The sequence below is a fragment of the Monodelphis domestica genome, chromosome 6, assembly GCF_027887165.1.
Source record: "Monodelphis domestica isolate mMonDom1 chromosome 6, mMonDom1.pri, whole genome shotgun sequence".
NCBI classification, from domain to species: Eukaryota; Metazoa; Chordata; class Mammalia; order Didelphimorphia; family Didelphidae; genus Monodelphis; species Monodelphis domestica.
In genome coordinates this window covers 297549110-297565406 of record NC_077232.1, presented here as the reverse complement: position 1 = coordinate 297565406, position 16297 = coordinate 297549110, and the positions used below count along the sequence as shown (strand labels likewise).

The 16297-nt window shown below is 42.5% G+C and overlaps 1 protein-coding gene across 1 annotated transcript in view; it reads right to left on the bottom strand.

The window, feature by feature from the left end:
• The window catches only part of WRN (WRN RecQ like helicase), a 136578-nt gene that overhangs the window by 50716 nt on the left and 69565 nt on the right, over nt 1-16297 (bottom strand). Inside the window, exons 19-22 of the mRNA XM_007495569.3 lie at nt 15066-15240; nt 11883-12064; nt 1022-1123; nt 617-709 (exon numbers count right to left, since the gene is read on the bottom strand). Of these exons, the coding sequence (XP_007495631.2) occupies nt 617-709; nt 1022-1123; nt 11883-12064; nt 15066-15240 (552 nt within the window). The remainder of the gene's footprint in view (nt 1-616; nt 710-1021; nt 1124-11882; nt 12065-15065; nt 15241-16297) is intronic.

Below are 16297 nucleotides of genomic sequence, written 5' to 3'. Positions count from 1 at the left end.
GGCCACCACAAAGAGCACAGCTATGAATATTCTTGTACAAGTCTTTTTCCTTATTATCTCTTTAGGATACAAACCCAGCAGTGCTATGGTTGGATCAAAGGGCAGACAGTCTTTCATCGCCCTTTGGGCATAGTTCCAAATTGGGATGGCACTTTCTTTTAAAAAGAAAATTTTCTTATTTTAAACTTACCTTCCGTCTAAGGCAGAAGAGCAATAAGGACTGGGTAATGGTGGTTAAGCAACTTGCCCAGGGTCACACAGTCAGGAACTGTCAGAGGTCAAATTTGAATCCGGGACTTCCTGCCTCTAGGCCTGGCTCTCCATCCCCTGAGCCACCTAGCTGCCCCTTCAATCATGTCTAACTCTTTGTGACCCCATTTGGAATTTCCTTGGCAGAGATACTAGACTTCCATTTCCTTCTCCAACTCATTTTGCAGATGAGGAAACTGAGGCAAACAGGGTGAAATGACTTGCCCAGGGTCACATCACTAGTGTCCCAGGCCAGATTTGAATTCAAAAGGATGACTCCTGACTCCAGGTCCAGTGCTATATAAACTGAACCACCTAGCTGCCCCTGGAATACCCTTTCCAAAGTGGTCCAAACGCATACACTCACCTGGCCCGACAGTTATCACAACACTGTTCTGTTCCCATGATGCCCAAGGAGGCCTTTCGGAGCTGTTTGTCTTCAAAATGAGACAAGATGATTCTACCCAAGAGAAAATGGAGAATTCAATAAATGAACAGAAATTGACATGTTGAATTCATTACTAAAAATGAAGTGAAATCATCACCAACTGATTCACAGGGGAGGTTATTATTGGGCTCTAATGAATTCAGAAGCCAGCAAGGTGGCCTTTTTGTTTTTTAGAGATTCAGATATACACACAGAATCATGGTGATAATCAGACTCTAATTCAAGACAGCTTCGAGCCTGGTCATCCCTCCCTTCCCTGCCAAGGCTCTTCCATATGCATACAGACCAGGCACAAGAACTTCCCCTAGAACCCCAGCCACTTACTTTCGCCTGCAATTGCTGGACTGAAGGTATTTTTCTAACTGTCTCATCATCTTCAATTTGTATTGTCGAAAATTATCATTCTGTATGTCACTAAGTAGAAGCCTATTGGTTAGAATAGAAAGGGAAAGAATAAAAGAACCAAACTTGACCATTGATTTCGAGAACTTGGTGCATTTTATCAGGAAAAAAAGGCAGTTTCTTTCCAAATATAATCACCACATCTGGTTAGATCATTAGAAAGTAGTTTTCTTTTTATTCTTATCATTAATTACCCTATCACCCTAAACAGGTTTATCTTTGTAAGCTATCCTTCTGGGAAAATACACATTATAAAATCCACCAAACACAAACATTGGAGAGGCAGAGTCAAGATGGTAGCTTAGAAGCCGCAAAAGATTCCTCAGTGAAAACCCTTCCACACCAATTGAAAACAAAGCACTTCAAGGGGAACAGAAAACCAAATGCAACAACAAAACAAAACAAAGCTCCTCCTTGATTCAACTTAAAAGGATGCAGACAAGGTTGAATTCTCAGGTTTAAGGAAAAGAAGAAAGGTCCCAAAATCCCTTCCCCATCTACTTTTCAGAGACTTGGGTGGTCGGTGGGATCTCAGGACAAGGGCTCCAACCTGGACAGAGTGCCTTGCTACCACAACTTTGCAAAGCTCAGGGCTCTGACCACATCTGGCAAGGAGGCAGCTAAAAGATAGAAGAAGAAAAGAGGGCAGGCTGATCACAGTCTTCAGACACCACACCTCCATTTTAGGCCTAGGCCCCTAGAAATTTTGGCCTCAGGGCACATTCAGCTTTCCAGATTAGCTCAACTGGACTAATCCAGTTTATCAATAGTGTGGAGAAGAAGCATCCTGAGGGCAGAAAATGCCAAACCAAGAGAGCTAGGAAACAACCAGAAGAGCAAGTTTACAAAATAGACAGAAAATCAAACTCAACAAGACAGAGCCACAGGTCTCTCCTACTCCATTCAACCTGAAAGGTATGCAGATAAAGTTGAATTCTCAAGTATAAAGGAAAGATCCTTCCCCCACCTACTGCACTGAGACCCACAGTAGGACTCCAGCTAACTGGGATCCCAGGGTGAAGGCTGCAACCTCCATAGTTAGTACCTTGATACCATCACCACAGGAAGCTCAGAGCTCTGGCAGGGAGGAAGCTGGCAAAAAGGAGAAAAGTGGAGGACAAAGGATAACTACCTTGAGCCTCTGCTGGCAGCTGGGGAATATCTGGCCTCAGGGCACATTAATACAACAGGTCAGCTACATCAGTGTAATTCAGTTAAATCAGCAGAGCAGAGAAGAAGCTCCTTCAGGACAGAAAAGTTCAAACTCACAGATCCAGAGAATAAACAGAGAAGCAAGAATACAGCCAATAAAGAGGGGGGAAAGAAGGAAAAAATATGAGTTAAACAACAGAAAAAGAAAAAAGAAATTACAACTGATACCTTCTATTCAGGTAATGAACAAAGAACAAATGGAATAGAGAAGGACCAAGGATGGAAGAGAAATTTAAGAATTATTGGACTATCTGAAAATCATGACCAAAGAAAAAGCCTGGACATCACTCTACAGGAAATTATCCAAGAAAACTGCCTTGATATTCATGAACAAGAGGGAAAAGTAGAGATAGGAAGACTACACAGATCATCTCTTGTATTAAATCCCCAATTGACAATGCCCAGGAATGTTATAGTAAAGTTCAAGAACTTTCAGACCAAGGAAAAGAAACTACAAACTGCTTAAAAGAAACAATTCAGATATCATGGAACCCCAGTCAGGATTACACAGGACCTGGCTGTGTCTACACTGAAGGAAGGGAAGGCATAAAATATGATATTCCAGAAAGTAAGAGAACTGGGTCTACAACCAAGAATCAACTACCCAGTAAAATTCACTATATTCTTTCAGGGGAAAGTATGACCATTGAATAAAATGGAATATTTCCAAGCATTCCTGAAGAACTGACCAGACTTAAACAGAAAACTTGATGCTAAAATATAGAACTCAAGAGAATAACCAAAAGGTAATTAAGAAAGAAAAAAAAATTTAAGGGACCCAATAAGTTCAAATAATTTGTATTCCTATATGAAAAGATGATATTGGTAACTCTTAAAAATTGTTATCATCATTGGAGTAGCTAGAAGAAGTATACTTAGAGGTTACAGTAGTAAACTGTATAGGACGATATATTGAAAAAAATTAAAAATTAGGGGTAAAAAAATAGGATAATACTAAGTAAGTAAGTGGTAGTCTCTCGGTGACCAAGAATGACAATTGTCTTTGTGCGTTTTCATCTACAGTGTAGCCTCATATGGTTTTGAAGTCCAAAGGCTGAGGCTCACAGTTTGTGGCACATGGGGCATGGAACACCAGTTGTTACGGGAGGTGCGGTTGTGGCCTGGTGTTGGCGTTCACGCGCAACGGCAAGATGTCGATGTCGTTCATCTTCAAAGGTGGCGGCGGCATGGTGAATGTTGGTTCGCCAGCTGCTTCTGTCAGAGGCAGCGAGTTCTAGTTGCTTTGGTGTCATGCCAGCCCACTTCAAGTTGGACTTTAGCTGATCCTTGAATCTTTTCTTTGGTCAGCCTTGTTTCCTGAGTCCAGCCGACAGTTCACCATAGAATACCTGTCTTGGTATTCGCTGTGGGTCCATGCAGATGACGTGTCCAGACCATCGTAGCTGGGTTTTGAGGACCATGACTTCGATGCTGGTGGAGTTGGCTCTGTCGAGGACTTCCTGGTTGGTGATTCGGTCCTGCCATCGCATCCTCATGATTGACCGGAGAGAGCTCTGGTGGAATTGCTACAGTTGTTTCATGTGCTTCTGGTACAGTGTCCATGTCTCACAACTGTACAGGAGCGAGCTGAGGACCACTGTGTTATACACTTTGAGCTTCGTCGCAGTACTTACACCGCTGTGTTGGAGGACTTTGCAGCGTAGCCACCTGAGTTGGCTGGCCTTTTGGATCCTGGCATTGATCTCATGGTCTAGGGACCCATCATTGGCAATGGTGCTGCCCAGGTGCTTGAAAGTGTTGACCTTAGAAAGCTGCGTACCATCGATTGTAATGCACGGCTGGTTAGTTGGCCTCCCTGGTGCAGGTTGGAACAGCACCTCTGTTTTGCTGAGGCTGATAGTCAGGCCAAACAGTTTTGTTGCGGTGGAGAACCTGTCCACAATGGTTTGAAGATGCTTTTCTCGGTGGGCCATGAGAGCACAGTCATCTGCGAAGAGAACTTCCAGGATGAGTCTCTCTGTTGTCTTTGTTTTTGCAGTCAGGCGGCGAAGGTCAAAGAGTGAGCCATCCAGTGGTTATTTGATGTAGACGCTCAGGTCTAGATCCATCACAGCATGTCGTAATTGGAGATGTTGAAGCGATCGTAAATCTCTCCACCAGATAGGACTTCTCCTGTCATGTCGACATGAAAGAGCTGGATCAGTTTGACGAATTTTGCTGGGCAACCGAGCTTGCTGAGGATCACCCACAATGCATCCCTGTTCACTGTGTCGAACGCCTTTGTCAGGTCTATGAAGACAATGTAGAGACTCAGGTTCTGCTCAAGGCATTTTTCCTGCATTTGCCTCACCATAAAGACCATGTCGATGGTGCTGCGATCTGGTTGGAAGCCACATTGTGATTCAGGCAGGTTCTGCTCTGAAACAGATGATAGGAGTATGTTGAGTATAACACGGGTGAGGATCTTTCTGGCAGTAGAGCGTGAGATGCCTCTGTCGTTGTCACAGGCTGCTCGTGCGCCTTTGTTCTTGTTCAGGGCTATGATGGAGGCATCTCTGAGTTCTGGGGGCATGTCTTCCTCTTCCCATATGCTGGTCAGCACTATGTGGAATGCCTGGAGCACTTTTCCATTTAAGACCTTGTACACCTCGGTTGGGATCCCGTCTTTACCGGGTGCCTTGCCTGCACTCATTTGTTTAATGGCTTTTTGGACTTCCTCTATTGAAGGAGGGACATCAAGTTGTTCAATGGTGCGGTTTTGGGGGATCTGGTCAAGGGCGCTTTGGTCAACTGAAGAGGATCGGTTGAGAAGCTGACTGAAGTATTCTTTCCACCTGTTGCTGATGTCTTTTTTATCTTTTATGAGAGTGTCACCGTCAGAGGATAGCAAGGGAGTGGTGGTGGGTTTTAATGGCCCATAGACGGTCTTGAGGGCACTGAAAAATTGTCTGTAGTTTTTTGTATCAGCAAAGCACTGGATTTCTTCTGCCTTTTTTCCCCACCATCAGTCTTACATCTTCCTGATCTCACACTGCGCAGTGGCTTGGAGAGACTTGAATCTGTCCTTTTTAGGAGCAGAATTTGGGTTATTTTGCCACTCCATAAAGGCTTTGTTTTTTTTTGCTCAATAGGTCTTCAATAGCAGTGTTGTTCTCATCGAACCAGTCCTGGTGGTTGCATTGTTTGGGGCCTAGGACTGCCTTTGATGTTTCCTTCACTGCATCTCAGAACTGGTTCAATTTCTTGGTTGAGCTTCCAGTGAGTGGTCCCTTGGCAGACAGCTTGTTGTCTAGGCAGGACTGGAATGTTTGCAAATAAGATGGATCTCTAAGACAACTCACATTGTAAAATGCGCAAACTGTTTGGGTGCCTTTTGGATGGCGGGGCGCAATGCGCATTTGTAGAGTCGCCCTAACCAATGGGTGGTCTGTCCAGCATTCAGCTCCTCTCATGGCTCTGGTGATCTGTACATGCTGGATGTCTCGCCGGCGTACAATGATGTAGTCAATGAGATGCCACTGTTTTGATCGTGGGTGCATCCATGTTGTTTTATATTTGTTCGCCATTCTGAATACAGTGTTGGTGATGGTGAGTTCGAACTCTGAGCATTTGCTGAGTAGCAGTAGGCCGTTGTTGTTCATTTTGCCCACACCATGTTTGCCGAGCACTCCTTTCCATCTTTCATGGTCCTGGCCAACGCAGGCATTTAAGTCTCCCAGTAGTATCAGCTTGTCATTGGTGGGCACTGAGTGCAGGATGGCACTCAGGTCAGAGTAGAACTGCTCAATGGTCTCTTCTGTGCTGGTCAGTGTTGGGGCATATGCGCTGATGATTGTGGCATACCGGTCTTTGCTGAGAGACAAACGGATCTTCAGGAGCCTCTCACTGATGCCCACAGGCAAGACTGGCAGCTGTTTGAGCAAACTGGTCTTGATGGCCAGGCCAACACCGTGAATTCTGTCTTCATTTGTGGCTCTACCTTTCCAGAAGAAGGTGTATCCAGTGGTGGGTTCACTGAGCGATCCCTCTTCTGGTAAGCGTGTTTCGCTTAGGGCTGCAATGTTGATGTTATATCGCGCCAGTTCTTTACCGATTAGAACGGTTCTTCTCTCAAGTCTTGGGGTATTCTCTCTATCAAGTAATGTCCTGATGTCCCATGCTCCTAGTAGGAGTTTCTTTGTATTTTTTCTTTGATTTCGACCACTTAAAGGGATGACCCGCCAGCTGCGGTGTGCTGACCAGGTGTTTGTAGAGCAGGCAATGTTTGGGACACCTTTTCTAGTCCCTGTCCTTGATTAGGGTGAGCAGTGCTGTCCTAGAGAGGGCTGCTCATTCGCCCAGGATGCTGCCGAATGTCCCTGCTGCCCTACAGAGCCGAGCGACCACTGGTCCGTGGGCCTCCTACGTGCAGGATCGTGACTACAACTGCCAGTGGTCACCTCTACCTGTTGCGTCGCCACTCCCCCATCTCCGCAGGTCTTGAAGAAGATGGACGGGGTTAGGATAGATGAGTGTGCACAAAGATACTTGTGCGTGAAAGAGATTTAAGTGGAAAAGTCGATGCACAGAGACAGTCCCACTCTCTCGGCATTGGAAGCCTGGGTCCAGTGGCACGAAAAGTCATTACACCTGGAGACTTCCTCAGCTGCATTAGATGGCTGTGTTGTCTTTTGTGCTCTAATACACCCTCAGCACTCCACAGTGCTTTGCTGCGTCGCCCTCTCAGCCTTTGAACCTTCTTATTGGTTTCTTCTGTCTATTCAGCCGAAGCAGTCTTCACATGCTGGGTGAGCAAAGCCCTGGTTCACCAGGGGTCGACGACCCGATGGCTACCCTCACAAGGTTTAGCCGGCCTGTCGAAGCCGTTGCCCGGGGTGTGGCCGCTGCCGCATGCTAGCAGCTACTGGGAGCCACAAGTGAGAGCTGGGTGTCAGGTGGGGGTCAGAGGCTGAGAGCTGCTCTAGGAGGGCACAACAAGCCCTCCATACCAGAGATACTACCCCTCCCTGAACACCCCATCAGAGAGAAGACCGATACAATGGAAGGGAGGAAGAGGGTAGTTACAGGTAATACTTAAATCATACACTCACTGGAATTGGCTCAGAGAGGGAAGGACAGTCAGATCCATTGGGGCCGAGAATTGTATCATGCCTTATAGAGAAGTAGAAGGGTAATAATAAATGGGCAGGTAATAAGGGGAGCAATACAAGGGAGGGAGAGGTTGGGGGGTCTTTTGAAAGGCACCATAGTAAGAGGGGAATAATAAAAAGGGAGGAGGTGAGTTGAGGAGTAACATTTGGGAGAGGAAAGGGGAGAGACTGACTTAAAGCGAAAAGTTGAAGGGGAGGATAAGAGGGATTAAAGGAAAGGTAGAATCAAAGGAGGAAGTCAAAATGGAGGGGAATACACAGACAGTAATAACTGTGAATGTAAATGGGATAAACTCACCCATAAAAAGGAAGTGGATAACAAATGGATTAAAAACCAGAATCCTACCATATATCATCTATAAAAAACACACTTACACAGGGTAAAGGAAAGAAGGTGGAATAGAATTTACTGGGCTACAACTGAGACAAAGAAGGTAGGTGTAGCAATTATGCTCTCAAACAAAGCTAAAGCAAAAATAGATCAGGTTAAAAGAGATAAGGAAAGTATTTACATCTTGAAGAAAGGGAGTATAAATAATGAAGAAATATCAGTACTCAACAGATATACACCAAATGGTTTAGTATTCAGATTTCTAAATGAGAAACTAAAGGAGCTTACGGAGGAAATAGATAGAAAAACTATACTAGTGGGGGACCTCAACATTCCCCTATCAGAACTAGATAATCAAACCAAAAGATAAATCAGAAAGAAGCATGGGAAGTAAATGAAATGTTAGAAAAATTAGAGCTAATAGATATCTGGAGAAAAATAAATAGTGATAAAAAGGAATATACCTTATTTTCAGTAGCACATGGCATATACACAAAGATTGACCATGTACTTGGGCATAAAAACACTAAACAAATGTAGGAAAGCAGAAATAATAAATGCAATTTTTCAGATCATAATGCAATAAAAATCATACTCAATCAGGGCTTGTGGAAAGGCAAATTTAAAATTAATTGGAAACTAAATAATCTAATTCTTGAAAACTGGTGGGTCAAAGAACAAATCAAAGAAACAATTACTGATTTCACAAAAACAAAAATAACAGATAAAGTAGTGGTTAATCTAATGAAAAAAAGAAAGAAGAAAATCAAATTAATAGTATCAAAAATCAAAAGGGTGACCTCATCTCTAATGAAGAGGAAATTAAAATAATTATTAAGAACTATTTTGCCCAATTATATGGCAATAAATGACATTCTAGGTGAAATGGGTGAATACTTAAAAAAATATAAACTGCCTAGATTAATAAACAAGGAAATAAAATACTTAAACAATTCCATTTCAGAAAAAGAAATTGAACAAGACATAGAGGAACTCCCTAAGAAAAAATCCTCAGGACCAGATAGATTCACAAGTGAATTCTATCAAATATTTAAACAACTAATGCCAATACTATATAAAATATTTGACAAAAGGAGCAAAGAAGGAGTTTTGACAAATTCCTTTTATGTCACAACTGATTCCAAAGCCAGGCAGACCAAAAGCAGAGAAAGAAAAATACATACCAATCTCCTTAATGAATATATATGCAAAAATCTTAAGTAAAATTCTAACAAAAAGACTACACAAGTTATCATGAGGATTATAATCCTCTATGACCAGGTGGGATTTATAACAGGAATGCAAGGATGGTTTAATATTAGGAAAATCATCCACAATTTGTCATATCAATAAGCAACCAACAGAAATTACATTATTATCTCAATAAATGTAGAAAAGTCTTTGACAAAATACAACACCCATTTCTATTGAAAACACTACAAAGTATAGGAATAGATGGGCCTTTCCTAAAAATAATAAATAATATATATTTAAAACCATGAGCAAACATCATTTACAATGGGGTAAGTTAGAAGACTTCCCAATAAGATCAGGAGTGAAGCAAAGATGCCCATTATTACCTCTATTATTTAACATTGTACTAGAAATGATAGGGATAGCAGTTAGAGGAGAAAAAGAAACTTAAGGGATTAATGTAGGCAATGAAGAGACTAAACTATCACTCTTTGTAGATGATATGATGGTCTACTTAAAGAATCCTAAAAAATCAACTTAAGGGGCATCTAGGTGGCTCAGTGGATTGAGAGACAGGCTTAGAAATAGGAGAACCTGGATTCAATCTGACCTCAGAGATTTCCCAGCTGTGTAACCCTGGGCAAGTCACTTTACCCTCATTGTGTAGCCCTTACCATGCTTCTGTGTTGGAACCAATTAAATGCATAGTATTGAATCTAAGACAGAAGGTAAGGGAGGGAGGGATGGAGGAAGAGGGGAAGAGAGGGAGAGGGAGAGAGGGAAAGAGAGAGAGGGAGAGAGAGAGAGAGAGGGAGAGAGGGAGAGGGAGAGAGAGAGAGAGAGAGAGAGAGAGAGAGAGAGAGAGAGAGAGAGAGAGAGAGAGAGAGAGAGAGAGAGAGAGAGAGAGAGAAATAGGAAGTCAAATAAAAAGCTAGTGGAAATGATACAAAACAAACCCACATAAATTATCAGCATGTCTATATATTTTCAACACAACTCAGCAGCAAGAGTTAAGAAGAGAAACTCCATTTAAAATCACCCTCCACAATGTAAAATATTTAGGAATCTATTTGCCAAGACAAACACACAACTACAAAACACTTTCCACCCAATTAAAACTAGATCTAAATAATTGGAAAAATATTAATTGCTCATGGGTAGGATGAGCTAACAATAAAAATTACAATCCTACCCAAATCAATTTATTTATTTAGTGTCATACCTATCAAACTACCAAGAAAACTTTTTATAGAATTAGAAAAAAAATTATAACAAGTTTCATTTGGAAGAACAAAAGATCAAGAATATCAAGGGAAATATTGGGAAAAAAATGTGAAGGATGGGGGCCTAGCAGTTGCCATATCTTAAATTGTACTATAAAGCAGTGATCATCAAAACAATATGGTACTGGCTAAGAGACAGAAGGGTGGATCAATGAAATAGACTTGGGGAATATGACCTCAACAAGATAGTGTATGATAAACCCACAGATCCCAGAGTTTGGGACAAGAACCCACTATTTGACAAAAACTGCTGGGAAAATTGGAAAATAGAATGGGAGAGATTAGTTTTAGATCAACATCTCACATCCTATACCAAGATAAATTCAGAATGTGTAAATGACTTAAATATAAAGAAGGAAATTATAAGTAAATTAGGTGAACATAGAATAGTATACCTGTCAGATCTACTGGAAAGAAAAGAATTTAAGCTAGAAATAGAGAATATCACAAAATGTAAAAAATGAATAATTTTGATTACATTAAATTAAAAAGAATTTGCACAAACAAAACCAACACAAAAAAAATTAGAAGGAAAGCAACAAATTGAGAAAAGAAATCTTTATAACAAAATCCTCTGACAAAGGTCTAATTTCTCAAATTTATAAGGAGCTAATAAGTCAATTCTACAAAAAATCAAGCCATTCCCCAAATGTGCAAGGGATATGAATAGGCAGTTCTCAAATAAAGAAATCAAAACCATCAATAAACACATGAAAAAAGTGTTCTAAATCTCTCACAACTGGAGAAATGCAAATCAAAACAACTCTAAGGGACCACCTCTCACCTAAGAGATTGGCCAATATGACAGTAAAGGAAAATAATAAATGTTGGAGAGGATGGGGCAAAATTGGAACACTAATGCATTGCTAGTGGAGTTGCGAATTGAAACCATTCTGGAGGGAAATTTGGAACCATGCCCAAAGAACTTTAAAAGATTGCCTACCCTCTGATCCAGCAATACCACTGGTGTACCACAAAGAGATAATAAGGAAAAATACGTGTACAAAAATATTTAAAGCCGAGCTCTTTGTAGTGGCAAAAAATTAAAAAACGAGGGGGTATCCATCAACTGGGGAATGAATGAGTAAAATGTAGTATATGTTGGTGATGGAATACTATTGTGCTGAAAGGAATAATGAACTGGAGGAATTCCATGTGAACTGGAAAGACCTCCAGGAATTGATGCAGAGCAAAAGGAGCAGAACGCGGAGAACATTGTACACAGAGACTGATATTCTGTGGCACAATTGAATATAATGGACTTCTCTACTAGCAGCAATACAATGATCCAGGACAATCCAGAGGAACTTAAGAGAAAGAACACTACCCACATCCAGAGAAAGAACTGTGGGAGCAGAAACGAAGAATAAAAATATATATGATCAATCACATGGTTCAATGGGTATATGATTAAGGATTTGGACTTTAACTGATCACTCTATTGCAAATATTAATAATATGGAAATAGGTTTTGAACAATCATACAATGTATAACCCAGCGGAATTGCTTGTCAGCTCTGGGAGGGGGGAGGAAAAGAACATGAATCATGTAGCCACAGAAAAATATTGTAAATTAATTAATTAATTTTTTTAAAAGAAAAAAAACACAAACATTGCTTTCACAGAGACCTCTTCCCACCTTGCCCTTTTACCTGTTGAAGTTAATGTCCGCAGGGGTCCAGAGCACGTGGCAAGCACTGGGCAGGCCATCACGACCGGCCCTGCCAATCTCCTGGTAGTAAGACTCCATCTCCTTAGGAGCACCATAGTGGATGACTTTGCGGATATCTGCTTTGTTAATCCCCATGCCAAAGGCGACTGTGGCTATGACACACTGAGAGTAAGAGTAATGTTGCAATGAGATGAATTTTTCTAAAATCATATAGCTAGGCTTCTTGGTTAACATGTTCATGAGTAGAGTTGGAAGAGTTCAAAGTAAACTTAAAATCACTCATTTAAACCAAGTATCTAGGTGTCCAAACAGGTTTCTGTCCAACTGATAGATCAAAGGCCAACAGGAGATTCCACTCTCCCTGCCCCTCACCCCATGTAGGAATAGCAAGTGGATTGCTTCCTTTGAATGCAGATACTGTGTCTAGATTAGGACAGCCCTGGGGACGCTACCTATTCATTGACTTGAATCACACATGATTCTGGGGATGGAGTTGTGACCTTCAGGAATTGAAATTAAATGTATAATGAGGCAATATGACACAAGTTGTTCCTACAAGAGACCTACCAGGAAATGAGATCTAGTAGGAAGGGGAAAAACTGTCTAAGGGAAAAGATGGATCCAAAAAAGGCATATTAAGATGGGAAAAGGCTTTGGAAAAGGTTCCAAGAACCAGGAGTGACTTATACGGACAAAGGGATGTGTGGTCTCACCTATAATTCTCACAGGGTACCTCAGACAGAGACAGTCATATGTGGTTAGAGAAAGCCAAAGAGAATTGAACAAATGACTTTTGGCCAATTCCTCTCTCTTTCTTTCTTAAACCAAATACATTCTATGTTAACAGCTAAGTGCTGAGTCCTCAGGACATTCTCTTCAGCAAATTCACCTTCCACCATCCAGCCCTGGTACCACATACCACAGGACCATAGGACCTTCCCATCTAACTCTACTGTATGGCTTGTGTCCCTGCACCAGAATGTAGTCTCCCTGAGAACAGAGGGTATTTAGCTTTTCTCCTTGAATCCCCAGGCCCTTGGCACAGCACTTAGCCTCTAAAGTTCAATAAAGGCTTTTTTTTGTTCATCCCTGAAACATTGTTATAGCTTTCATTTCAATTAAGGATAGCCATAAGCAAACTGGGGGACCCTGATCACCATCAGATTTCAGGTCCAGGTAACACACAAAATATGGAGGTGCTAAATAGCTGCCAGAACAAGAAATTATTTGAGAAAAAGTTATTACTGGCCAGGTTGGCCATTAATGGCTAATGATTAAAAGATGAGTCCACATCATCTATTTAAAACAAGACATTGAGCATCCAGTCTCTTCTCTGGCTTTGTTAGAGAAATAGAGCCTGAATGACAAAGAAAATGTCAAAAGCTCAGGGGCAGACCTCTAGAGTCTGCAGCAGCAGCAGCAGCAGCATAAATATCCCTAGACAAAGAACCAGTCCTTAATTACCACCCAGATGTTCTTCACTCAGAGCTCTCTGCAGGCCAACAGTGGATCTTGTCTGCCAAACCCAGGAGGAATAGGTAGTCCACCCAAGTCCATGCACAGGGGAAAAGAACACCAAGATGAACCTACAGGACTCAACAGGCTATCCTGCCCACAATACCCCAATCCACTTTTATTTGTTTCTAAGACTTGGAAGGGCTTCACCCAGAGATGCAGGGAAGGCTAGATATCTACTGTCCAAGGACCCAGCCCAGAGGGCTTCCTCTCCAGGGGGGCTACCCTTGAGGAATTCTTCCCCCACAGGAGCTCCCTCCTCAAAATTCTTGTTTCAGAGGGGTTGTGCTCAATAATGGAGGAGGAAAAGTAACTCTCCTATTGGGGTGACAAAGCTTTGAAGAAAGACACCCTCAGGAAGTCTAGCACCTCCCAAAAAGCCCAACCCAAACTCCTGGAGGAAAATGATAGAACCCCCAATTCCAACACAAAGGGAAGCCATCAGAGAGGCAGAAATTATCTATAGAGAAGTCTAAGGAAGAAATGAACTGGGGTGTTGGACCCAAATACCAGGACCTCGGTGACAGATTCAAACCCATCCCAAGACACCTTGGCATGCCAAGACCCAAAAGGTACTTGAGAGACCAAATACCCCAAAGCTTTTCACTTTACTAAGGAAGACTGACAGCCAGAGACCCTGAATCCTCTACCCCAGGTCATTCAGCAGCTAATCTGTGACAGCCCCCCTACGCTGGAGCCCACCAGGGACAGATGGAAAAGAGGTACAAACTCCAAACCTAAGTGACCTTTAGTGAAAGAAGAGCAGGGAACCAAGGGAAAGGACACCCAGCCCAATGCTATGTAAATGAACAGGAGAGGAGGAGAAAGATGAAAAGGGGGAGGCCAACACCAGCAAGAATTATGCAAACTAGCAGCCAATCTCAAAGTCCATGGTCCTGCCATGTCTTACCAGGGTGCTGAGTACTATTTTATCTGGGAGAAGCTAACATAATCATAAGGCCCCCAATTCCTCACCTCACAAATGCTCTGTCACATGTCTCAGGCTATGTATGCTCCAGCTGAGAGCTCCTGGGACAAAGCTGCCCTTTGGGAGACTACTGCTGTCCCCAAAACACTTTTAAAATGAGCCCTCCATAAAGACAGAGGAAAAGCCAGACTCTATCTGATGTGGTCAACAAGAATAAAGGGTCCTGCTATCCAAAGGTATAGGCCTTCTCCCTAACCCAGACCTCTTCTATCCTGTCCCCAGGACCTCACCTGAATCCTTGGCCCAAAACACCTTTCTCAAAATGGTTCCAGGTCAGGTCTGGGACAGAGAGGCATGTAAGATAAGGAGCCAGTGGGGTGGGCTAAACTTGAAATGGATAGAGGGACTGGCCACAGTGGCCATTCCTACTCAGAGACCCTTGCCTCTTGCTCCTTCTTCTAAACACTCCAGACAGGAAGACATCAGCAATGAGCAGACTCACCAAAGACCACAGGCCAGTCCAAGAAGGCCACAAAACCAATCCCCACACTTCTCACTGGATTTGGATTCCCTATCCAAAAAGCACTGGCATCAGTCTAAAGCCTCATTCAATTTTAACTGGAGATGTCAGGAAAGGCCAAGGTAACCTCAGGCACCCCCAAGAATTTCACGTTCCACATTCCCCAACCTACTCAGAGGAAAAGGATCCAATCCACATACCTGGATTTCATCTCGCATGAATTTATGATGGATCTCTCTCCTCGACTTAATCCCCATGCCCGCATGGTATGTCCCACATGCTAAGTCCAGTTTCCGGAGTTCTACAGTCACTTGTTCAGAGATCTTCCTAGAAGGGCAATAGATGATAGTGGGGCCTTCAAATTCCCAACACGATCTAAAATAAAGGAAGAAAAAATATATGAATAGGGAACAGACACACACATATCCCATAAAACATCTGAACTAACATTGAAAAAGAAGCTCTGAAATATAACTCCTTGACTGAAGTATGGCTGAAAAAGCCAAAGAACTTCCATTTGCACCAAAAATAAATTTCACTCTAGCAAAGGAAATGAAATGTCAGCCTCCATTTCTGCTCAGCCTCAAACTAACAAGTCACAGAAACACCTGCTCTGATTTTCTTACTATACTCATGACCCCTTCACTAATACAAAAGCCAATGAGCAGAGAAGGTCTAAAGGGCAGACAACCCTTTAGATCCCTGAGACAGGGTCTCAGACATCATCTCGTCAAATTTCCTCATTTTACTGGAAGGACCTTGAGGCTCAAAAAAGTCGGTATTTTCCTCAGTTCCCACACCTGTTGGTAGGATTCTCCCATGCCATGCTGTGCCTTCACATGGAAGAGTACAGACCTGAAAAGCTTCCCTGAAAGGACAGTTAGAGCCTTCAGGTCACCACCACTATCTAAGAAGCATGAGAAGGAAGCAGGGAACCAGTTCCTCTGGGCAGTGCACTGGGGGGGGCTGCAGTACAAGGAACTTTGTTGCCTCCTTGCTTAGGGACAGACTGTTCATTTCAAAGTAAAAGCTAAATTACAGACATGACTTGAGAAAGCAAATTACAATCACTCTGACCCTGAATTGTAACATCTCTCAAAGTTTGTAAGGATTGAGTCATTCAAAATTCTAGAGCCTTTGGCATGCCAAGAAACCAGGGAATATGGCAAGAAAAATGGCCCCTGGTACCTAATGGTCTTTTTTATTCTTCTAACAAGTGAGCAAGGCACACACTTTGTGAGCTGGTGTTTAGAGGGGGACCCAGGGGAAGTTTCCCAGGTTCCTCTCAATTCATCCAGACTAGATATCTACTGGCCAAAAGAGGCTGTGTATCATCCCAGTCAGAGGACTGGGCTCAGACTGTACCTCAGCCTCTATCTAACACTGAGACTCTGGCTAAGTAATCTCACCTCGGGTCTCATTATCCTTATCT